Source organism: Schistocerca nitens, chromosome 1 (genome assembly GCF_023898315.1).
Source record: "Schistocerca nitens isolate TAMUIC-IGC-003100 chromosome 1, iqSchNite1.1, whole genome shotgun sequence".
Classification (NCBI taxonomy): domain Eukaryota; kingdom Metazoa; phylum Arthropoda; class Insecta; order Orthoptera; family Acrididae; genus Schistocerca; species Schistocerca nitens.
The window spans coordinates 1,297,167,814-1,297,192,645 of record NC_064614.1 but is presented as its reverse complement, the minus strand read 5'-3'; the positions used below and the strand labels follow the sequence as shown (position 1 = coordinate 1,297,192,645).

Sequence of the window (24,832 nt, the reverse complement as noted above, 5' to 3'; positions counted from 1 at the left end):
GGCAAAAACGGCATCATGTGGATGCACCTTAACAGCAACACCCAGCACATTCAGACCTTGTAAATGTTCATTGGTGTCTTTATGGTTCTTGGGGTCTAAATATATTCTTCATTGAATTATTGAGAGTGCGAAGGAATGTAACATGTGAGAAATTGTAATTTTCTCAAAAGCAAAGGTGAAAGGTTTGAAAAAAAAAAGTACCTACCTTCATGAATTCGTGTTTCTAGATTGACATTGAAATTTCAGGCCTTTGTTTAGTAATTCAGTGAAAGGTAGGTCTGTTTTTTCCTTGCAGAGTTTGTCATGACACTAGAAAGTAAAACTTGCTCAAACCACGAAATTTCGGGAAAATCTTGTGAATAAACTCACCATTTTGGATAGCTTGTTTGAAAGCAGCGAGTAGGTGAGACATCAGGTGTTACGGAATTTAGCTTTTTATTTGATGAAATTTCCAACGGTGAAACAGAAAGCATTGATACTTAACAATGAACTTGAATGGTCTAAGGGGGTCAGAATAAGAAAGTGATTGAGAGCAAAGAGCAGTTGAGTGTTTAAAGGGCAGATGTTTCATGTAAATACAGCAGTGCACAAATTTACAGTAAGTTCAATTGCTTAAGTCTTACCAGTAGCTGTAGCATGCATCTAGTATGTCATACTGGTTCAAAGGGCTATTCCTTAATGACAAGATGAGATTTGTTGGGAAAATGGGGAGACACCATTCAAACAAAAACATGGAACATAAACACAAAAATAAGATGAATTATGGCAAAGAGTTAATGCTATGTAGTTCAGTCATTTTCTTCCTTGACACTTATGTGTGCTCTGTTCTGTGGAAGGGTGACTAGAATTGCACGGTGGTATAATTATATTTTCGATATTACTTTATGCACTCACTTTACAATGCACCTTTAACAACTGTTTCTATATGGTTACGATGTTGCTCCTTTTCTGTGACATTATCTGTATCAATGCTTCCTCTAACAGTTCAATTCCTGCCACAGTGAAGCTTTTGGTATTTGTTGCCATTTAATGATATATTTGCAACCAAAGAATTTAGATGGTGTTGAAGTAGCAGTGACATGTGGAAGCATAAGAAACCTACGATCATGTTCTTTATTCACCTTGTCCACAACACTTCTAAACTGTGGCTTATTTTTTTTTCTGTTTCCGTGAGCTCAGTGTTTCATAAATTGTTCTGAACTTTTACATTGCAGTGTTTTAACCATTCAACAATTTTGGCTCTTTCATTACTATGGCTGGAGTTTCAGTCTTCGGCTGGAGTTTCAGTCTTCAATAACAGATTGCTATGGAGTACATCCATTATGACAGATGGCCAGTATGTTTCCCAGCAGTTGCACTATAAACCATGTCAGAAAACTATCATGGGTCATCATCTCACTGTAATCACTTTCCTTGATTTATAAGAGGAGGCAGATAGATATGAAACCAGGTAAAGCTTGTGTGTTCAGGACAATAATTCTTGTAGCCTTTCCCCTGGGAACAGCATAACTCCCACACATTCTGTCATTTGTCCTCTCTTCTGATTTTTCTGATGGACTGACTGAAGTTCATCCATATTTTGTCGAGCCACACAGTCTCTTCAAATGGCACTTCTAACAATGTTTCTTAAAAATCAAGTGTCATGCTGTATAACCTATTCATTATAATTTTCTGTCCATTGATGCTTTTGTACCAAAGAGTGATGATTTTGCTGATTTTTTGAAAAAGGAGTCTTGTTGCCTTCCAATAATTCTGCCTTTTGAAGATTATAACAGTTATGGGCTTCTTTTCTCATAATATCCATACATGTGGTGACAAATGGCTTCTTGTTGAATTGAGTTAAAGTTCCTACTTGTGGTTCTGTCTTCTTACCATGTGCCCATAGCTTAGATGAACCAGGCTCTTCCTCTTTTGCACAGTATTTTTTCCTTATAAACTTAGAAGGCAGTGTTCTTAAATATCTTCAAAAGTGTCTGCAGTACTTCAGAGTACCTTCATTAGAGGTAGTAGTCGCATTGTTGCCTCTTCCTCTCAAAATACGTGTGTACCAAGCACACAAACTCATGTATCTGACTGTGCAAAACAAGAGATGATCACTGAATTTCTGTTCAGCAACTACACGCTTTAGCTGCAAGCTGCTGCCATTCTGTAGTGCGAGTGAGAGATAAACGCGTTAGAGAAACAAAGCACCCAGTGAAATGTGTAACTATTGTTTATGTTGCTGTCTGCAACTGGATATAGTAGTGTTAGCAGAGAGAGATTTTGACAGTGGAACAGAAGGTGCGACCGTGTGTGTTTTCTGATTGTCTGTTGCTGTGGTATCAGTGCTGTAAACAGCTAGATGTCAATCACGTTGTTATTCTGATCCAGGTATACTGTTAACAGTGGAGTTCCACTACAGGGTTCAGTTGAAAGCATTTAGTGTTCTGCTAAAATATCATTGGATTTTATAGATACAATGTATTTAATTTCACTTTAGTGTTCAAGTACCAGTGGAATGAAAAATCTCGCATTTCCACTTGATATAAATCAGCACATTAAGTGTGTGAATATAATATTGTTACATGACCTAGGGTTTATTTAAGTGTTGAGATGGTGTGGTATTAAGTCTATATTGCCTGCTAGGGGATTATTAATCAGCTGTCCTCACCATATGGAAAACTGACCAAGAATTGAAGCATGTTTGTTCAGAATAATATGAAACTGCAGCACTCCAGAGTAGTGCACCAACCAAACATTTTTAAGCAGCTTGGAGAAGGGCATCAAAGAATAGTACAATGATAGATCGTTCCATGCACATTGACATTCTGCAAGCCACTGTATAGTGTGTGGCAGAGGGTACTCTGTTAATAACTGTACATACAGCCAACATTAAAATTTTGTCCCTGGAATGTAAATCTTACTTCCATTTCCCCATGGCAAAAAGATAAGATATGAAGTGAATGGTCACCATTTCTGCAAAAGCTTCTAAAATATAAGTGAACATAGTGCTTGCAGTAAATAAAGGTAACAAGCCTTTATTCGAAGCTGGTGTACAGTAGTAGTTCCATAGTTTCATGGGAAGACTTTTAAAAAGTCACAAAATTGTGATAGTTACATTGCTACATGAAGTGGGGGGTGTTTTGTGTACTATGTCATGTCCCTGTTTCACATTGGCTAACGAGGAGGAGGGTGGCAAGCCTGTGTATAAGCTTGACTTCTCAAGTTTGAGATATAATGACCGATGTGAGAGATATGTAATTGAGTGTTTGAGAAATTAATGTTACTTCACTAGTCAAAGCCTTTTGAAGTACTTTGAATAAGTGTGTGTGTGTGTGAGTGTGTGTGAGTGTGTGTGAGTGTGTGTGTGTGAGTGTGTGTGTGTGAGTGTGTGTGTGTGTGTGTGTGTGTGTGTGTGTTACTTTTTTATTTTCATTTTTTTCAGTTGTAATACATTATGCTATTTTTAGCCTTTGTGAAAGTAAAATTGAGTCCTAATTGAATGTTGTTTCATTATGTTTAGTGTAACGCTTGAGTTGGTAATATTTCAATGGTGATTAGTGAATGACAGTTACATGAATTTTCATTATGCCATATGGCTCTTAACATAACACAATGCAGTTGTGCTTTAATGTTTTTGCTGTGTGACTTGAATTAATTTTTAACCGTAGAGTTAAATTTTCAGGCTTTTCTTTTTTGCATACAAATGTCACCTTGTACATGATGTTCGTAGCCAGTATTATTTGGACCTTTGTGTGGCTCTTCCATGTAGTTATGTCAGATTAACTTGGTCACTGAAATGTTGTATAGTAAAAGAAAAATCATAACAAATATCCTACATTTATGGGCATTTTTCTATTTGTCTTTCACATTATAAAGTACTGTACATTTAGATGATAAAAATTTTAAAAAATGGAGATAAAGATAAACTGACATGCAGTTTTTTATGCGTTGCTGATCTAAGATAAATACATTTCAGTGTTAGGGTGTTCAGATTCGGAATGTGTCGCATAATGACGGACTAAGATGATATGCAGATTGATTGACAGACTATTACTTTTAGGGATGAAGACAGGACTTCCGGTGGTGTTTCCTTCATTTCACAGTGTAATTAAGTATTCAAAGCAGTGGTGAAGGATGTAGTGATATAGTTTTTTCGATACCTTTGTTGTTGTGGGTCATAAACTAGAGTTCTTACTGGTGTGTGGGAAGCCACGAGATGGGATTAAGGGATGCTGTGGACATTCTGCAGGTGTTTGTGTGGCTTTGGATATAGATATTTGTGGTCTTCATTGGCATAACATTTTTAAAAATAGTTCTTAAGTCCATGATTACACAGGCATTATTTTTACGCAATGTAGTGAATCAATTTTGTGAAGAGATACTTTAAGTTATGAATATGAGGAAAATGCTTATCAGACTATCACCAGAAGAAACCTTTTGTAGATATTGTCATTGTTTCTATTAAAAAGTTCGAGTGGGGCATGTCAGCACAAATATGACTGTAGAATGTGGCACAGATAAAAGTAGCCTGTTTAAGTATGAAGGAAATGAAGTGAAATTACAAAACGAAGAGCTGAAATGGACTTAACATTTATTTACAATAAAAAACAGTGAAAATTACATTTATAGATGTCCAAAATGACCTTCTGCAACATCAATACACAGCTGTGCTCATATAACCATATTCAGATACACCCGGCGTAAAGTTCAGATAATGACGGTGGCAACTTCACGGCTGATGATGCCTTTCGGTTTCGGTATTGCATGTAGATTTGTTTCACAGACTTTGCTCTTAAGTGTGCCTACAAGGAAAAAAATCATGTTAGATCTAATGAACATGGTGAAGACTTTGTGGACTCGTTCCAGGGATACTTTATTGATGTGGCATGTTGCCACATCTTGGTGTAAGAAGCAGTGTTGTCCTTCATATTCAGTGAGTTGAGCATAAAATGTATTGAAAATTTCCATGTACGCAATTGTGTTGAGGGTGGTGTAAAAGAAAATATCGGTCCAACTATCCACGTTTGTGTTACACTGCACCAAATGCTGTTGTTTTCATTATGGAATTGTTGCCGACACACATTGTTAGGATTCTCCATTACACAGTACCTAATGTTTTGTGAATTAACTTGACCGAAAAGATGACTTTATCACTCGTGATGTAATGGAAAGGGTCTAACGAACCATTGTTGATGTTATTCAGAAGCCATGTGCAGTAATCTACGTTTCTGTAGTCCTCCCATAATTGCTGGCGCTACCCTGACATGATATAAAAAAAAAAAAAAATTCTATATTGGCTGGCAACTACTCCTACTTACATGCTGCTTTTGAGCCAATTTATATGGAGACTCCTTTGTGCTCTGTAGAATTCTGTGGGCTCTGAATAATTATTTGACCAATGTCTGCAATAACTTCTGGCGTGTAAACTGAAGGAATTCCTTGTTTTACATTTTGCGCAGATCCATAGGTGTTCAAATTTTTGTACAGGCTGTGTTGCTCTCTTTGCTGGTAGTCTTCTACAGGGAATATTTCGCAGGTTCCCTTAATCAAACCTATTTTCACATATGCATCCACAGTTTAAATTCTTCTACTGAGAAAGTTATTACACTTGCAGACTGCAAAGAGAAACATGTCACTTCACTGATGAAATTAACTGAAATGGTTACAGAAGAATGCTAAAAGTCTATTGTTGCCTAAAACTGTCCATTGTGGTAGCTGTTTACTTCAGAAGTGAAAAGTAGCATTCACATATAGTTTGAAGGAAAGACAACACCAGCAGCAATCGGGTGTGAAAAGAATTCAGTGGTGACAGTTGGAAATTTGTGCCATGCTAGTACTCAAACCTGTATCTTACACTTAACATGAGTGGTTGTCTGAACTGCCTTGGCCATCAGGGCATGGTTCATGTCCAATCCAAATTTTCAACTTGCTAAACGCTAGTTGTGTGTCCATTCACTTACCTGCTAGCAGAGAGTACTGTAGTTTCGCAAGACAAACTCTACTGTGCATGCGCTTGGCCTCTTCTAGCACTACTTAGTGCATTTAAGTACTCACTTTGCTGTGTTGCCCAAATGTTTTTGGTTTAAGCACCGTGCCAGTAATATTTACTGCTTAAAATTATCTTTCTTGCATATTCAACTAGTTTTTAAAGTCCCTTGGAAAGTCTGTGCGTGCGTGCGCACGCGCGCTAGAAATTTTGTGGTCCAACATGAAACTACAACAGCATAGCAATGATCTGTGACCAATGTAAGCCCACTGAAAGCTAAAAAATGCAGATTTAATATTTTTTAAAAGAAAATCACATTCTGTGAACTTGTAAATCAAGTAGGATAGGATATGCTGATGGACTGCTTAACCCTGTTGCATGATAAAGGTGTAGCTACTTGTACACTGATCAGCCAGAACATTGGCCACCTGCATAGTAGCTGGTATATCCACCTTTGGCACAGAGAACAGCATTGATCGTTGAGGCATGGAAGCAATGAGGCCATGGTAGGTCGCTGGAGGGAGTTGGCACACACAAACCATCTAATTCCAGGAGCTCTGACGCCACATTCAATTGCATCCCAGATATGTTTGATTGGGTTCAGATCTAGCAAATTGGGGGAGCTAGCACATTAATTGGAAGTCGTCACTGTGTTCATCAAACCACTCTTGACCGTGACATAGTGCATTATCTTGTTGAAAAATGGCACTGTCATTGGGAAACATAAGTCATGAAGGGGTGTACGTGGTTTGCAACCAGTGTGAGATGCTCCATGATTGTCATGGTGTGTTGCTTGAGCTCCCAACTTGTCTCCATCCTGCAGCACAGGTGTCAAGGAGCTGTTCCCCTTAAGACAACTGATTCATGCCCTAGACCATGTGTGCCTAACATCCAGTGCTGATGATCATGCCCATTTGTCATAATTGCAGATGTGGTGTTAACATTGGTACATGTATAGGTTGTTGGCTGTAAAGGCCCCTCATTAGGATGTTCAGTGCACTGTGTGTTCATACACTTGCACTCTGTCCAGCATGAAAGTCTGAGGTTAGTTCCACCAAAATTCGCCATCTGTTATGTTTTACTAGTCTGCCCAGCCTATGACATCAGACGTGTAATGAAGGGTGGCTGCCCAACCCCACATCTTGTGTTGAAGATACCACAGCACTGCTCGAACACCATACGGGTCTTGCAGTTTCCGAAATGCTCTGCAATCTGCGGTGAGATTCAGTTTGTCTGCCTTTCTTATTCAAAACAGACAGTATGCTCAGTGATACTATGTGCACCATGCATGTCTCACTATGTGACATTAGCACCTGGATGGGTCATGGTGGTGGTGATAATGCTCTAGCTGATTAGTGTAATTTTAATAGTACATAACATTTTTCTCTCAGACCAAATAATGTGCAATTCCAGAAGTAAGACAGGGCTTGCAATGACAGGTCTTGCAATTGGTTAACAAAAGAAATGTTTTAGCAGTAGTTGATTTGTAAGCTCGGCTTAAGATAAATGTTGTCAGCATATGGTTGAGCTGAAGGAAGAAATCTCTCAAAAAATACCAGCAATTTTCCAAGTGCTGACACGTTATTTAATGCAGTCGTATTCTGTATTTTTTGTATAATTTCTAGAATGAAGTGTGGTATATAGTATTTACTTTGTAGGCTTGCTCCTGTGAAATACTGTGTACGAAATCACTGCAATTTTAAACTTCGGAAGATTGATGAAAGAAATTGGTTGCTGAATAGCATATCCCATAGTTACTGCTTGTGTTTACTGATTTTAAGAAAGAAAAGTGCTTGTTGTTTTGAGTCTGTCTTAGTGATCTACTTTCATTCATCATCTTGCCACCAAAGTGTTTATGAATGTGAGAATGAGAGGTAGATGCTGAACCTCCAGGATATAATATGCAAAATGTCATACAGTACAGCATTAAAAGAATTTGTTGCATATCTATTGTTGATAAAGCCCTGTTAATGAATGTAACAACTCGTAACTCTTGTTTGTTTGTTTCTAGGAATTTGATGATTATAGAGATGCAGATGATGCCGTGTATGAACTCAATGGAAAAGAGCTACTTGGAGAGAGGTAAATATTCCCAAAAATTACCTGGGACTCGTCTATTTTTATTTTTACTTCATACACAACCTATAAATGAGTGGCTTAATACTGTTATGGAACATATTTTGGTTGGACAAAGTTCATTGAATAACTGTACTATCCATACTTAATAATTGCAGAATGTAAACAGAATTAAATATGTTAGGTTTGCTGGACTGTTTTGGATGCATGGTGCACACAAATTTTGAAGTGAAGAAATGCTGGTGAACTAGATATGAACTGTGATGATTTGCTTTTGTGACATTCCCACTCCCCTCCCCCAGTAATAAAATATGACCGTTCCATAAACATTGAAAAATTTCTGGGCTCATATTCGATTTGACGTGGCAAAGTAATTTGTTCTCCACTTAAATTTTGGTAAGATAGTTTACAGCAGCTACTTATTCTGTTTTTTCCCTCTGTTAGTAAGAGGATGATTTTCTAAGTCCTTAAGAAAGCTACACATATTCAGTTTAGCTGCGCAGTTTCCCACGTTATGTCATAACTGAGGAATAAACTGGGGGAGTACATGAGCTAACTGTACATTTCAGGCAGCTGTACACCTGCATTAGCCTAGTCTTGGTAACAATAAAACTGCTGAGTTTGGTCCGGTAATTGTAGTTGTCAGTCTTGAAGTCATCAGTCACCTGAACCTCAATCTGTTAGTGCCATTACCTCCATGGGAAAACTATGCTTTTGTGGATTTTATTGAAAGCTGGAATCTTCATAGCTTTGGGGTATTGATTGTATTTTATTCCAATAAGGCAGGAAAAACGTGGCCATGTGTGACTTTTGACATGAAAACTGAAATTTTCTGTGGCCTGATGTGAAGGCTGAAAGAGTAGGGAAGAGTTAAATATCTTGAAAAAATACACATTGTACGAAAAAAAGTTTCATATGAAAAGTTATTTTCAAAGGGACATCAGTCTGTGCTAAACCTGTTAATCTCCTAACCCCTCCCATTTTCAAATGGGAACCCATTTCTGATTGCATATTCAGATTCTTTTCCAAAAAGTGCCTGGGTTTTACCTGAAGCATTTTTTTTTCCATTTGTGTTTCATGCTGCAGTAACAGATGTGAGAGTTACGATGGTTGGACAGAATACTCCGAAATTTGTCACCATGATGGTGAGGTTTAAGGGACTCGTCAAAATAGAGCATTTGGATGGTGTGGGGACCCACTGAAATCAACCCCAAAGGGAGCCAGATTTTTAAATATGTGTAAAAGTTTTATTATTATGCAATTAAATTTAGAAAACTGAATAAAATTTTTAACAAGAATATTAAATGTTTAGAACAAAAAGTTTGTTTTATTGAAAATGTGAAATAGAAGCAAATAAGTCTGTTCTTAATTGGAAAAACTGGAGAAATTGAATTTTTATTACAATCCCATCTACCCTGAATGGAAGAAAAATGTTAAATTCCAGGTATTTTTTGGTGTGAAATCTGAATCTGCAATGAAGAAGGCAATTCAGATTTGAAAATAAATGGTTGACCCCTGTGAGAGGGTTAGACTGTCAGTTTTAACAAAGATTGCAAATATTAAGTCATCATCTGGAAACTTTATGATCTGATGTGTATTTTTTGAAATATTTAATTGTTCCATGTTAAAAATGTGCACACATCATATTCTGTGCAGGTAATGGTACACAGTCATATTTGCCATGTCAAAGAGCTTAACGTTCAGATTGTCTTCAATGTAGCAAATAATTTTGAGCTTATGTTGAAGTTTAGGCTTTCTGTATATGATTGTAACAACTTCATGAACTTTCCAGTGTAGAATTATACTCCAATAAACACAATATGATCAGTTTCTGTGCTAAGACCTGATGGCAAAGTTTTTTGTGATGTCAAATCATGTGACCTATTCGCATAAATATGCTTGTTCAACTTACCGATCAGCAATTATTATGTACCTCACAGCAAAAAAGAACCGATTGTGAATTAAGTTTCATTTAGCTCATTTGAAAGTGTTAGGACTTTGGTCATAACTGGGTTTCAGTTTGCAAAACATTTAATACAGTGAAACCTCTTTATAATGTTCCTCCATATGTTTTCCTCTGTTACATCTGTTTTTTTCGGTCCCGACTATATATGTCAGCGGCAGAACTTGGTCGCGTTACAAATGATGCACATTCTGCTTGCGATCTTATTGTGGCCATTTACTTTCACCCATCCACCTACTGGGCCCCATGTTTTAATTACAAAATAATCATTTGATACATTGATCATTTGCAAATGAATATCATATTACAGGATTGTGAAAGTTTAAAATGTCATCTATGGCACCACTTGTCAAAGCTGATTAGTGGTATCTCGATCTCCAGTAATGCCCCATAATTATTATTTGGAATCCTTCCTCTTTATGGTAATTTCCTCTATACAGTGTTCAGAATTTGTGGTCCCTTGATAAACGTTACATAGAGGTTTCACTGTATTTATTCCTTAAAAGCACACATTTTCTAAAAGAAGGGTTTGTCAAAACCTGAATTTCAGTAACATGGATCCTGTGGTAGTTTATGACCAGTGACAATATTCATTTAAAATGGGATAGATCAATATAGCATTTTCTGTAGTCACTTAATTTGAACTCACTCAAGTGACTTAGACGGAAAATCTGCCAACTGGTTCTTACCATTGATTTGTTCAGCATAGTTCTTGCTACCCTTGTTGTTGAGCGCTTTGTCCACTTGTTACCAGTGAAATTAATATTAGTCTAAACTCTCAATTTTTCTTTTCCATCTTCATTTTTATTTATTTTTGCACATATTCAGAAATACAGTAGTTCTTCCTAGTCCCTCCCAGAAATTGGGCCTTGTCATAAATTTCTACATAAAGTCAATTTTTTTGTGTTTGCAGTAAACTGTGTTATGTTCATTTTGACTTGACTCTGCTTGTAACATGTTTCAAAATTATTAAGTTTGACCAATACAGTTTCATACATGAATGATTTATTCACAATATGGGAACTATTCAGTTACAAAAGGTAGTGCACAATGGATTCAGATATATTTCAAAAGTACCATAGTATAAGTTTACACTCATCTATTGTAAAATTTTTTCTTTTATTACAACAAAGAGAAATGGATCCTCAAATGTACGAATACAGAAGCTGTTGTCTATTTTTCCTCCTCTTCCTTTTTCTCTTTATAAAGTACACCGATTCAGTTGGAAATATAGCACGTGTGCAACAGAGCTATTATGTAACAGTTGTAAAATGGTTGGACAAGTCTGTACAGTTGTCAGTAGAGCTGCAGCAGGGGTTGAAAATAACGATTATTCTTGCTGCTGCCAGCTGCTGGATTCAATCAAGTATTTTCTTAATGCACGAAGCGTAGTGTCAATTGAAATTTATCTCCTGTCAATTAGTGTAGTGTACTGAGCAAACAGATGGTGTGATGCTGGTGTAGGCAATTTTTCAAAGCTCATAAAAGTGCCGATACACTGTCCCTCATCAATGGGGACCTCGTGGAAAGGGTGCAGCAATGCATTTCGGACTAGTCCACAGTTGCGCATCTCGGCACCCATTTCCTGTAGATTTCGTGATCCTTGGATAAAATAATTCACTAAGCATCTGCTGTTCACGAAAGTGTGTGCCATGTGGGTGCTGAAAAACATGACAATGAATTGCTTAGAAGCAACATTGACATTCCTGCAACAGTACCACAATGACAGTAATGGGTTCCTCACCGGAACACAAAATGGACTGCTTAGAAGTCACATCGACATTTCTGCAAAACGTCCAACAGGGTCGTCATGAGAGTTACTCACTTTATCCAATAAGCCAAGCAGCAGTCAGTGCATTGGCATCACAGCGGATCCCTGATAAAGACAAATTTCAAACAGACTGTCACTGCAGAAAATGAGTTGTATCGATGTTCTGGGTCAGAAATGTCATTTTGCTCATAGACCTCCTGGCCAGAGATGAAACTATGAACACTGATGATTACTGTGAAACACTGAAGAAATTGTGATGGGCTGTTTATAGCAAGTGGTGTGGAATGCTTGGTGCAGGTGTTCTGCTTATTGATGACAGTGTTTGCCCACATACACCTTGGTGCACAAAGACTGTTTTGAAGGTGTTTGACAGGGAGCTGTTTGATAATCTACAATGGAGTGTCCCAGAGATATCCATCTTGTTTTACAACTTGATAAATTGCTGCGATGAAGATCTGAAGACTACATACACATGCTGCTTTCATACTCAAGCAGCAGATGTCTATCGGGGAATACTAATAATTGATCACAATAATAATAATAATAATAATAAAGAATAGGCCTCCGGTATGTTCTGCCAGTCGTAAAAGGCGACGAAAAGAACAAACCACTAATAGGGCTAACCCCCCTTTAGTGTGATTAGTTGGTTCAGGACAGAACTAAAGAAGCCTCGGACAAGCGCCGTCATGGTCGGGGACGACGCTTGAACCCTATGCCCGCCCACAATGGTAACGACACTGCTAGCCAACTGGAAAATGATTTAAATCCAAATAGAGGTGTTTTGCAGGATATGCTTCCTGCAACCACCCTAGAAGGAGAACAAAGACAGAGGATGAGATGGTCAGATGAAGTTAATCGACACCTCATGTTCTGTTATTACCAAGCAACAAACCTAGGAACCAACACAACTGGATACAGATCACAAGTATACACAACATTTATTACCAGATACCCAGAATTAAAATTTTTAACAGAACAACGACTAGCTGATCAGATCCGTGTAATAATCAAAAATAACAGGATACCCCAGTCAGAATTAGAAAACATCAAACAACAAGTACAACAAATACTGGAACAAAATAATGTGCAATCAGAAGAAGAAAATACAGTAATGGACTCAAACATCCCAGAGCAAACAAACAAAGAACAACACGCACCAATTAAACAATCAGAGGAAAACGAAATCTTAAGACAGCCACCAGAACAAGCACAAATAGAACACGAAGTGACACACATGTTAGATATAGAAGAAAAATTTCAGCTGACATATATAGAATACAAAGACACAAATACAGACATAAGACCATTCTTGCATAGACCACCAAATAACCCACAAGTCGAAACAACAATAAAAACTATCAACACAATCATACACAACAAAATAAATGAAAACACAACTACGGAAGAGTTACAACTACTGGTTTATATAGGAGCACTCACTACACTAAATATACACACTAGACAGAGATCAGAACCAACCAACACACAGAAGAAACCCACAAAACCAGCATGGCAACACAGGCTACAGATCAGAATAGAAAAACTGAGAAAAGACATCGGACAGCTAACACAATTTATAAGAAATGAAATCTCGGAAAAAAAACGAAAAAGGTTAGGTAAAATCTCACAACAAGAAGCGACAGAGCAATTAGACGAAAAGAAGCAGAAATTACAAGCATTAGCCAAACGACTCAGAAGATACAAAAAAAGTGAAAATAGAAGGAAACAAAACGAAACATTCAACACAAACCAAAAGAAATTTTACGAGACAATAGATAACACACACATTAAAATAAATAATCCAACAAACATAAGACATGGAACACTTCTGGAGCAACATATGGTCTAACCCGGTACAACATAACAGGCATGCACGGTGGATACAAGCAGAAACACACACATACAAGATGATACCACAAATGCCTGAAGTGATAATTTTGCAACATGAAGTCACCCAAGCAATTAATTCTACTCACAATTGGAAAGCCGCTGGAAATGATAAAATAGCAAATTTCTGGTTAAAGAAGTTCACCTCAACACATTCACATCTAACTAAATTATTTAACAGTTACATTGCAGACCCATACACATTCCCTGATACACTTACACATGGAATAACTTATCTGAAACCTAAAGATCAAGCAGACACAGCGAACCCAGCTAAATATCGCCCCATAACATGCCTACCAACAATATACAAAATATTAACTTCAATCATTAAACAGAAATTAATGACACATACAACACAGAACAAAATTATAAATGAAGAACAAAAAGGCTGTTGCAAAGGAGCACGAGGATGTAAAGAGCAACTGATAATAGATGCAGAGGTGACATATCAAGATAAAACTAAACAAAGGTCGCTACACTACGCATACCTTGATTACCAAAAAGCTTTTGATAGTGTACCCCACTCATGGTTACTACAAATATTGGAAATATACAAAGTAGATCCTAAATTGATACAGTTCCTAAACATAGTAATGAAAAATTGGAAAACCACACTTAATATCCAAACAAATTCAAATATTATCACATCACAGCCAATACAGATTAAGCGTGGAATATACCAAGGAGACTCATTAAGTCCTTTCTGGTTCTGCCTTGCTCTGAACCCACTATCCAACATGCTAAATAATACAAATTATGGATACAATATTACTGGAACATACCCACACAAAATCACACATTTGCTATACATGGATGATCTAAAACTACTGGCAGCAACAAATCAACAACTCAACCAATTACTAAAGATAACAGAAGTATTCAGCAATGATATAAGTATGGCTTTTGGAACAGACAAATGTAAGAAAAATAGCATAGTCAAGGGAAAACGCACTAAACAAGAAGATTACATATTGGATAACCACAGCGACTGCATAGAAGCGATGGAAAAAACGGATACCTATAAATATCTAGGATACAGACAAAAAATAGGAATAGATAATACAAATATTAAAGAAGAACTTAAAAAAAATTTAGACAAAGACTAACAAAAATACTGAAAACAGAATTGACAGCAAGAAACAAGACCAAAGCTATAAATACTTATGCCATACCAATATTGACCTACTCATTTGGAGTAGTGAAATGGAGTAACACAGACCTAGAAGCACTCAATACACTTACACGATCACAATGCCATAAATATAGAATACATCACATACATTCAGCAACAGAAAGATTCACATTAAGCAGAAAGGAAGGAGGAAGGGGATTTATCGATATAAAAAACCTACATTATGGACAGGTAGACAATTTAAGAAAATTCTTTATAGAACGAGCAGAAACTAGCAAAATACACAAAGCAATCACTCATGTAAATACATCGGCTACACCACTACAATTTCATAACCACCTCTACAACCCTTTAGACCACATAACATCAACAGATACGAAGAAAGTAAATTGGAAAAAGAAACCACTTCATGGCAAGCACCCGTATCATCTAACACAGCCACACATCGATCAAGACGCATCCAACACATGGCTAAGAAAAGGCAATATATACAGTGAGACAGAAGGATTCATGATTGCAATACAGGATCAAACAATAAACACCATCTTAGACAACAGTGCCATACATTTTTCTAAGAATTTTGCATTCTTGTTTCTCTATTATGAATTTGTCGTCTGTCAAAAAACTGTGGTTTCTGCTGCACAACAGGTAAAACAATATTGTTGTAGTGCTGCAGTTTTGCATTACAGGGTTGTAATTCCATGTCAGTTCGTGCAGCTTTTGCAGTTTGAATATTCTTTCTGTGTTGGAGATTGAGTTCATTCTTGTGGGTTGAATGGCTTCTCCTAAGTACTTAAAATGTGTGGCCTTTTGAGATTTTTCCGTACTGTGTTTTCAGTGATGTTTTCCAGTTGATTTGGTGTCCATATACTGAGTTATTTTCATAGGATATTTGGAACCCAGTTTTAGAGATTTCGTGTAGCTTATCTAGGGCTAGTTTGGCTTCATCGTTGTTGTTGGTTAATATAACAAGGTCACCAGTAAAGGCAAGGCATTTCAGTGACTTTTTCTTTTTCATTGTAGATTTGTTCGACATAATTTTCTCATTCACTGATTATTTTTCCGGTACAGTGTTGAACTTGAGTGCTGATAAACTGTCCCCTTGTCACTCCTGTGTGAATTTCGAATGAGTTTGAGATTTCTCCCATCAGTGTCATTTTTGAGATGATTTCAGATAAAAGTTCCATGGATGATGGCGTTGTTCTTTCTGTCAGCTCGTAATTCTTCTAGGCTATTAAAATAACCTTTTTTGTCTTCCATAAATGTGATGGTAGTGTTCTGGCATTGTCTGGTGGGTAGTATGGTTTTTGGTTCCAGATCTGTTCAATACAGGATCTCCTCTCCTGAATTGTCACTGGTACTGTCCAATCTGTAGGTTGGCTTTCTCTGTTGAGCATAAAACATTAGAGAGGAGTTACTGGAAGAAGTGATAGCACACTGTAATTGTTCGGGCCTATTTTGTATTCATTCTTGTGGAGTGGCTGTATTGAGATATCTTCCATTCTTTTGGGATTTTCCGTTTTCCAAGCTTCTGGTATTATTCGGCACTTTGGTGTTACGTCATAATTCTGCAATAATTCCATCTTCGCCAGGTGCTCTGTTATTTTTTAATGTTTGATTATTTTCACTAGTTCTTCATGTGAAGGTGAAAACGAAATCGAACAAGCAACCAGGGTGGACGATGCAGTTTTTTAGTAATAGAGTAGTGGACCAGGAAAAATAGACAGGTGGCACCAGACAAAAAGTTTAAAGCCAGTATACTCATCATGAATAGTAGGAGTAGGGCAGCACTAGGTGACCTAAGCTGTTGAATTAAAGATCTTGGTTCATGTTTGTGGTCACCTGAATAATTCCAAACACAAGGTACAAAAACATCTCCAAAATGCCACAATGCCAGTTCTAGTCTAACTACACCCTCCACAAAATGAGATTGAAACACTTTATTGGGAATTCTACACTTGCGTCGTTTCAAAAGAGGCAAAATCAAAACTCTTATCATAAAACAAGCCTCCAGTCAGCTACAATCCAGTTTGTTTTTTGCACTATTAAAAATGGTCAGTTGTGTGCTGCAGTAAACAGAGGTGTTTTTTAGATACCTGGCTCCAGATGGTCATTGTACATAGTTCCTTTTGCAGTGCTATATTGGAAACCACTTGAAATGGGCCAGCAATTCCTGTTGGGTTTGAAACTTATTGTCATTGACAAATCGTGACATTCATCTGACGCCTGATGGCTCTTTTCTGCCATTGTCATTTCCTCATCTGTGCTACCCTATACTTCATTGTAAGGAATTATTTCTGCAGTGGAGGGTCACAAGATCATTTGGGCCAATCCAAAATCTAAAATGCTTCAAAGTGGTTGGTGTGCTCATTCATTATGGCCAGAAATTTTTTAAAGGGAAGCCAGAATTGGATCTGAATAACTTTGAATACTAATAAATAACTGTAAAACACTAGACTGTCATAAAGCCAAATAATGCCAAAGGCATCAGTGATGTTGACTGTAATGTACTGTCACTTGTTAGTCTGGTATTTTACACAGAATGTCACCATGAAGAGAATATTTGCAACTATTCTTTGCATCATAAAAGCTAGCTTGGAATTCATCTGCAATATGTGATGCAAATCATACATTTCAGAAAAATAAATTACCATTGTATGTATGAAATGCTGAGAAAATGACATTCACAATATCATGTCCGGAAGAAAGTTTTCCTTTCATGATTGTAAGAAATTGTGAATGTTAACTACCAGAGAAGTTCCTGTTTTGGCCATTGTGGTTTTCATACTTCTAGTCAATACGCGAATTTTCAGTTTGATTACAAATATTTAAGTGATTATTACCTGTGTATTGAATGACTAGTGCTTTTGCTGATTCGTGAAGCATGGGTTAAGGTGTTTACACTGTGGGAGGCAGGGAAGGTGGGACTTGAATCCTCCCCAGTCCTCACCCAGTGGCTGTTCGTGGTAGCCAGGCTTGCTTCCTTGCATTTCACAGTTCACACATTACTTGAATCTCTATTTATTCAAATTTTATGAAAGGTACTTGGAAAATTGTGTGTTTTGTCTTCCTCCAAACTGTGCACTTTTGTGTGTTAGCACTTCTGGATCTTGCTTCTACTGGACTTTGTTTCCTTTTATCAGGGTTATTGTTGAACATGCAAGGGGTATTGCACGACGAGAACGCAGCTATATGGGAGTTGGGCCTAGAAGATCTTCGTGGATGGATAGGTGAGTAGTTTTATTTGAAATTTTCTTACGTAATGTATATAACATATATGTAACTCGTGTGTAACATTCTTTCTGATAACTTTCTAAATATTCGTCATTGTGAGTAACTAGACATAACAGGTTGCAAAGAAATTAGTTTGCTTTTGGAGGTGAGAAACTGGATGACACATTTGTGGCATTGAAAGAATGTTACATTCTTCAGTGGATTATTCTTGGCAGTTTGAGAATTTATGTATACTATTGTTTTTTTATGCAGGGGACAGTAAATGGGACAGTGCATAGATTGTCACGGCATTGGTGTGTCATGTGCAGTGCTTATATTGTGTCTGTACCAGAATAACTGGTCCAGTGACGTGATTTTGATTAAATGTTCGTCCAAAACAGGTTTTTCTATCATACTTCACACACATCATTGATATTAAAGTATTTTATATGTTTCTAGTTTCTGAAGGAAAAAGTGGCAGTGAAGTTTATGGAATGAGTTTCCAATCTGGCAGAAAAATAAGTCTTGTGTAGTGGATTGTAGACAAAATGAGTTTTGCGACAGTTACATAAATTTTGCAATGAATGTGGCATTTCATTTATGAAATCTATGGAAGTGATGTGCGCGGTGTTTGTGAAAAAATAATTCCATGTGTGTTTCTTGGCATTTTAGTAAGTTGTGTATATGTTTATATCCATTCCATGATTGATACCCAATGCTGTGGAATGTGTCAGGTATGTTGTTTTGTCTTGTAATTGTTAGTCTAGTATGTAACCTTACAAACATGTTACACAGTGTCACACTGTGAAAATGATTAGATTATTATTTTTAAAATTAAAATTTTGTCCACATTGTTTGTTGTTTATATGGAGTCTTTCAAATGTTGTGACCACATAAAGACACAAAGTGAACAGCAGGTACAATAACATTTCTTAACTTTTAAAATTTGATAAACAGGAAGCAAAAACCATTTTGAAAATGAAATTTAGAATAATTTCTGATTCTTGAACTATAAATCACACACATTAGTACAGAAAGTCGCTTTCCTCCTCCTTTGCCTCTGTAAATTTGTATGTGCATGCATTTCAATGTATTATAAAGCCTGTGTGAATGTATGTATGCACATTTTACACACAGCTCATATTTTGTGCTGGAGGCAACTTGTACACAAGCTGTGACTTTTAAGTGTGTTATAAATTTAGAACACTTCATATGCATTTCTGTTATTTATACATAAAGAAATATAGGGAAGGTAATTTGTCCCCGTGTTTATGGTCCAATATTAGATGTTTGCTCTGGTGGGGCTGGGAATAAAAGGGAAAACCTTAACTCAGGTGTGTATGTAATGTAATTTGCTAACTTTGCTTGCTTGCTGTGTGAGCCTTATAGCTCAGTATTGTAAAATAAATACTTGTATTCAAATGGCCATAGTATTTGTGTATCTTTTGATCAAATACAAAAAATTGCATTTAAGTGTGTTAATAAAAACATATAGTGTACATTGCTCATAGGTACTGCAGCATCTTTCAATATGTAACTGCTTTCTAGTGCACCTTGTCACCTTGTCTTTCAGATACAGGGTGAAGTCATTCAGAGCAAATAAGCCATATGTCTGCAACTTGATTGCTATGTATAATTGATAGAAGGCATTTTGGAGTCTTTCTCACACACATTTCGCTGCCATTTTTTACTATCTACTAAAATGTCATTTGGTGAATGAGTGACGTGATCATTCATTTTGTTTCTGAATGAAGTGCACATTGTAATACAAATAAAAAGTGCAGTAAACTTGAAAGATGCATAAAATTATTTGTTTGTGAAATGACGAACCTGACAACTTCATTTGTTTCAGGGATATGGATGTCCGAATGTATGACAGGTATGTTTTGATGCAGTTTATTGTAGATATAGTGCTAACAAATGGGCATCTTTGTGTAACTGCCATTGGTTACTGGTGTAGGTTTTCTGTTAGTGGGTGTAGAGGTGTTTCAGGTGATAGTGATAAAGTAGGTCATATTACTTTGTAATGGATGTTCTTTGTGTGATGCAGAATCAAAATTCACATCACTGGGCTGCTCTTGATTATAAATTCTTAAAATTAAGTTCCAAGTGGGATGTTTTTACATGTGCACCCACATTCCTTGAAATTGTACCATTAAGAGTGAGAGGATTTCCTATTTGTATGAAAATTCTCTCTCTCTCTCTCTCTCTCTCTCTCTCTCTCTCTCTCTCTCTCTCTCTCTCTTATTTTGACACTAGTATAGGAGTAGTTCCGGATGTTAACTAGTGCAAAGTTTTAGCAGGAAGAAAGAGTTTGACTTTAACGTCTGCATTACCAGATATTTCGTACCGCCCAGTAAGAATGTTCACAATATTGAAAACTCTTGCTGAAGGAGACTTGAATTATATAATATTGGTGCAAACGTTGCATTGGGTGGTGTGCACAAACCGATGAAGTACTGGTACCATCACGTAACTAACTGGAAAGATAAATGAAATTTTCTTTAGTTTGAATTAAATAATTTGTGCTGTGAATATGTGCATACATTACATTCCATCTCAGATTGTTATAAATTTGAAACTTGTGTGCATTCTCAACAGCATGCACATACAAATTCTTTTATAGAACATAAGAATTTGTAGTGTTTTTTTTTTAATTGCTTTGTGGTAGATGTAGTCTGAACTCTTGTAATTTGTGTAGGAAGTTGAGCAATAGAACATCAAAACCTCAAGACTTGCTTGAGTTATCGATTGCTGCACACATAATAAAATATAACCATTGGGTGTGTGGGTTAACATAATTTCTCAATGTCTCTAGTGTTCTCTAAAATAATTACATCTATGAAAGAGTGGTAGTTCATAAATTTATGCACCTGAAGAAAGCATTTGGTTTTAAAAGGCAGATAAGTCAAGAAATTGTGTTTTTCTCCCACACTTCACTATTTATTATAATGATTAGATTGAGAGGAAATTGCACAGGTACAGTAAGAGAAATTTGTGTGTGATGTACATGTATATTAATAAATCAGTCGGTGCTGTTGTATAGAAAGTTCGTAAATTTTACTGTAAAAATCTACAAATTAGAACTATTGTTAGCACTGAAAAGCCAAATTACATTAAAATGGTGGAATCGTGTGTGGTTGGCAGAAATACTATTCGTTGGACATTAACATTGCATTTTGTCTGTGTAGCTTTTCACATATATCTTGGAGCAATTATAAAGCAAGATTAACTGCTGTTCAGTCAGAATAGCATTTTGTCCATGAACAACATGGTTATTACGACTAAAAGCCCTCAGCTGCAGATGACTTTTGCCTTTCCCATTTCTGGAAATAGTACTCAACCATAGTTTCTGGGTAAGTGCTATTGTGCTGTTTTGATGTTTTAGGTATGGACCACCAACAAGAACGGAATATCGAGTAATAGTAGAAAATCTCTCCAGTCGTGTCAGCTGGCAGGTGAGACTGAGTTAATTTGCCATTTCATGGTTTAAGATTGTGATATTTAGGATAATTTCATTTGGAAACACTACTCGGATGTATGTTTTCATTGGAATTTCATGTAATCTTTTTTAAAAATGTGACTGTTCACGCCTTATGTTTGTCCATTTTGTTGTTAATATTTTGCTATCTAATGACAGAGCAAGTGGAAAAAAGAGAAAGAAATGCATGTTGAAATTGCTAACTTTAAAGTTGTCATTGTTCCTGAATTACAACTTTTGCCTGTGCTAGTTTTTATTGCTGTAGAAGATAAACTTGTAGAAATTTTTCACTATATAAATGTTTATAAAGAGTTGATTATGTGTTGAAAATATTAGTCTTTTTAATGCTTGATACTTGAAAAGCAGAAATGTGAACTTGCTCTGGTTATTAGTTAAATTCTTGTAGGGGATTACTTTATTAATTGTAATTTCAATGTTTTAAAATGTCTAAAAATGATCGCTGTTTTTTCCAAAGAGTCATGCCCTCTTCGCCATGGAGGGACTGTCCGTGCTCGAGCCATAGGTCCTATTGACTGATGTGACTGATAGTTGAGGGTGTTTGAGCACCCTTGTGCTTTATGATGGCCAACCGATGAGATCTAGGGCAGGCAAGGCGTCGCTTGAACATTTCGCTTGGGGGCCAAGGCTGGACATTGAGATTCAAATGATTACTGCCAACCTCCCGCCCGCTCCGTTCTGGCAAATGGGCATCTCTTCCCTCTCTGACTCCGTGGTCCGTAATGCGTGAGGTGCCTTGATCAGATGATGGGTCACCCACATGGCAAATCCTAAAGAGCTCACAAGGGCTTAAGGTAAATGGACTGACAAAATATTGTACTCTGGTACATGCATTTACAGCTTCCTACAGCTGATGCTCTCTATGAAAAAGTAAAATATTTATAGAAGACGAGAATGTGTTAAAAGTTAAGCTAAGGACAGTTCCTGCTTTTTTTGTTGAAGCTGCAGGTACTATGAGGGAAAGGTGTTATGTGCTTGAAATTAGCTTACATTATAATTAATAAAGTAGTTTTTGTTGTTTTAGTTAAAATACTGTTTAACAATAAAGATGACTTCATTGCAAATATGTTACTTTGTATAAAAATGAAATGAAGTTTTCCACAAGTCTTCACCGTGACTGAAATATAATAAAAGTATCACCAAGTTGTAGACTGCAGTCTATAGAAGATAACTAACAGCTGTATAGAACATGACCTGCAGCTTGTATTGTTCATATAGATCAAGAAATTAATACATTTCACATGAACTGGTTGAAAGTAGCACACAGTTTTCAAGAGTTGCTAGACAAGACAGAAGCATGAAGACCTCACACACACAGCCCTCCAGAAGGCTGCAAAAGACCTCGAAATTAAATCTCATACTTGTCAGGATCTATCCACCTGGGAGTTTTGGTGTTGTAGCAAAAAGTATGATTTACAATGATGAAAGCATTCTAGTCGAAGTCTTGAAATTGGATTTGAGCAAACTACCAACTGTGCGCGAAGTGGGCATGATGCAGAAACATAATGAAGAGTTGATAGATCTTCAGTGTGATTTGAAACATACGAATATGAGAAATAACAAATATGAACACCGATGTATTGAATGTCTCGTGGTTTATCCTGTTAAATGTTGGCTGCCTGAGGACATCAGTTTGGTACTTCCTAGAGCTAAAAGTACAGTGGATCCGAAGAGATGCCTTGAAAACTGATTTTACTATGTGATGAAGATGCTTGGACAGAAATTGCATGCCATTTAATTGTGTTGGTGGCAAGATGACTCCTGAAGATAAGATTGTGTTTGAGTATTTCTAATGATAAAAATATTAAAAGGATTCAGTGTAGGCATAGGGCTGGTAACTAATTTCAAGCACAGCTATTGTGGTTATGTATAAAATTTTTGCTAGATGTGTATTTGTGTTGTTGAACAGTTCACTTAATTAATGAGATTAATTGTTTAGTGAATGTATGACAATACATACAAACATAAATTATTTTGTTTTTAATGCTGTGTATCTGTCGTAGGATTTGAAGGATTTCATGCGCCAAGCTGGTGAAGTTACATATGCTGATGCTCATAAACAACGCAGGAATGAAGGGTGAGTTAATTTCCCATTCTCTTCAGTTCTTAGTGCACATGAATATTTGTTTCAGAACTTGACCACATGGAGATTTACATTGATGTCAAATGTTACAAATAACTTCTCAGATGACTTCTAACTAAATATTAAAACCAGAGGGGAAATGATTATTTACATTTGATACCATTTATGATAGGACAAGAAAGAGGGAAGTTGGAGCCTCTTTCTCTTCACTTTCCCCTTTTGTTTATTCCATGTTATGGATACTATTTTCATTTAAATACTCGGTTAGGTACTCAAATAATTGGGTACTTCCTAACTTCACTAAGTACCTTGTTGGTTTGGTGTAAAAAATATATATAGACTGAAAATGTTGCTGAAGTCTGCTTAAAGATTTCATTGTCTCACTGTGGGTACAAAACAGTGCTAGAATTGTCTGGTAGTAAATATTTTGTATACTTTGGTTTGTGTGATTATGTATATCAATATTATTGCCTACAGAATTCTGTTGAAACTTCAGTTTCATGACTTCTGTTACTGTTCACACTTTATATTACTGATGATGCTACACAGGTTTTATACACAGTTAAATTCTTCTAATAAGAGCTCTGTTAGTAAGTAAAACTAACGTGTGGCAAAATATGCCTTGTCATGAGATAGATACTACCCCCCCCCCACCCCCAAAAAAAAATTATGTACACACATTGCAAATTACATTACAATTTTCCTTACTCAACCATGAAAGTATTGTAGGTTCAGTGTTAGATGTTCAAGGTCGAGGTTACAATTGTAGGATTTTTTCCATTATTGTGTTTTGTGTTAAAGAGTATGGTTAGTTTCTGTTTATAAAAGGTAACATATCTTCTGTATGTCACATTGTTTCATTGGGAAACTGACAAGAACACAAATTGTAACGTTTAGGTTTTCACAAGTGACGTTACTTCTGGGCCCAGAGGCCATGGTCGATGTACCAACTATTCCCCAAAGTTTTGTCTCAGACTGTGGGAGACAAAATCTGGAGGAATAGTTTTATATATCACCCCAGTTGCACAGCTCGTTAATTTTCATTGAAAGAAGACAAAGCTTGCACAAAAGCTAAGCACTTCATTATAGCAGCACACATCAATTATGATAGTTGTATTATGCATACAGTTAACATGTTCTATTACATCAAATTTGCTCTGTATTTAGGTAACAAAATTAATGAAATAGGTCTGTAGGGAAGCTGACTGAAAGTTTATGTACTAATTTCTCAATTCTT

At 36.5% G+C, this 24,832-nt stretch overlaps 1 protein-coding gene across 3 annotated transcripts in view; it reads left to right on the top strand.

Moving 5' to 3' along the window:
• Positions 1 to 24,832, top strand: part of LOC126202150 (serine-arginine protein 55) — a 46,046-nt gene that overhangs the window by 3,730 nt on the left and 17,484 nt on the right. For 2 of the 3 annotated variants that reach the window (XM_049936840.1, XM_049936841.1), the window contains exons 3-7: positions 7,980 to 8,050; positions 17,944 to 18,030; positions 19,866 to 19,892; positions 21,402 to 21,471; positions 23,516 to 23,589. In XM_049936840.1, coding sequence (XP_049792797.1) covers positions 7,980 to 8,050; positions 17,944 to 18,030; positions 19,866 to 19,892; positions 21,402 to 21,471; positions 23,516 to 23,589 — 329 coding nt within the window. The remainder of the gene's footprint in view (positions 1 to 7,979; positions 8,051 to 17,943; positions 18,031 to 19,865; positions 19,893 to 21,401; positions 21,472 to 23,515; positions 23,590 to 24,832) is intronic. The other variant, XM_049936842.1, reaches the window with a different exon arrangement.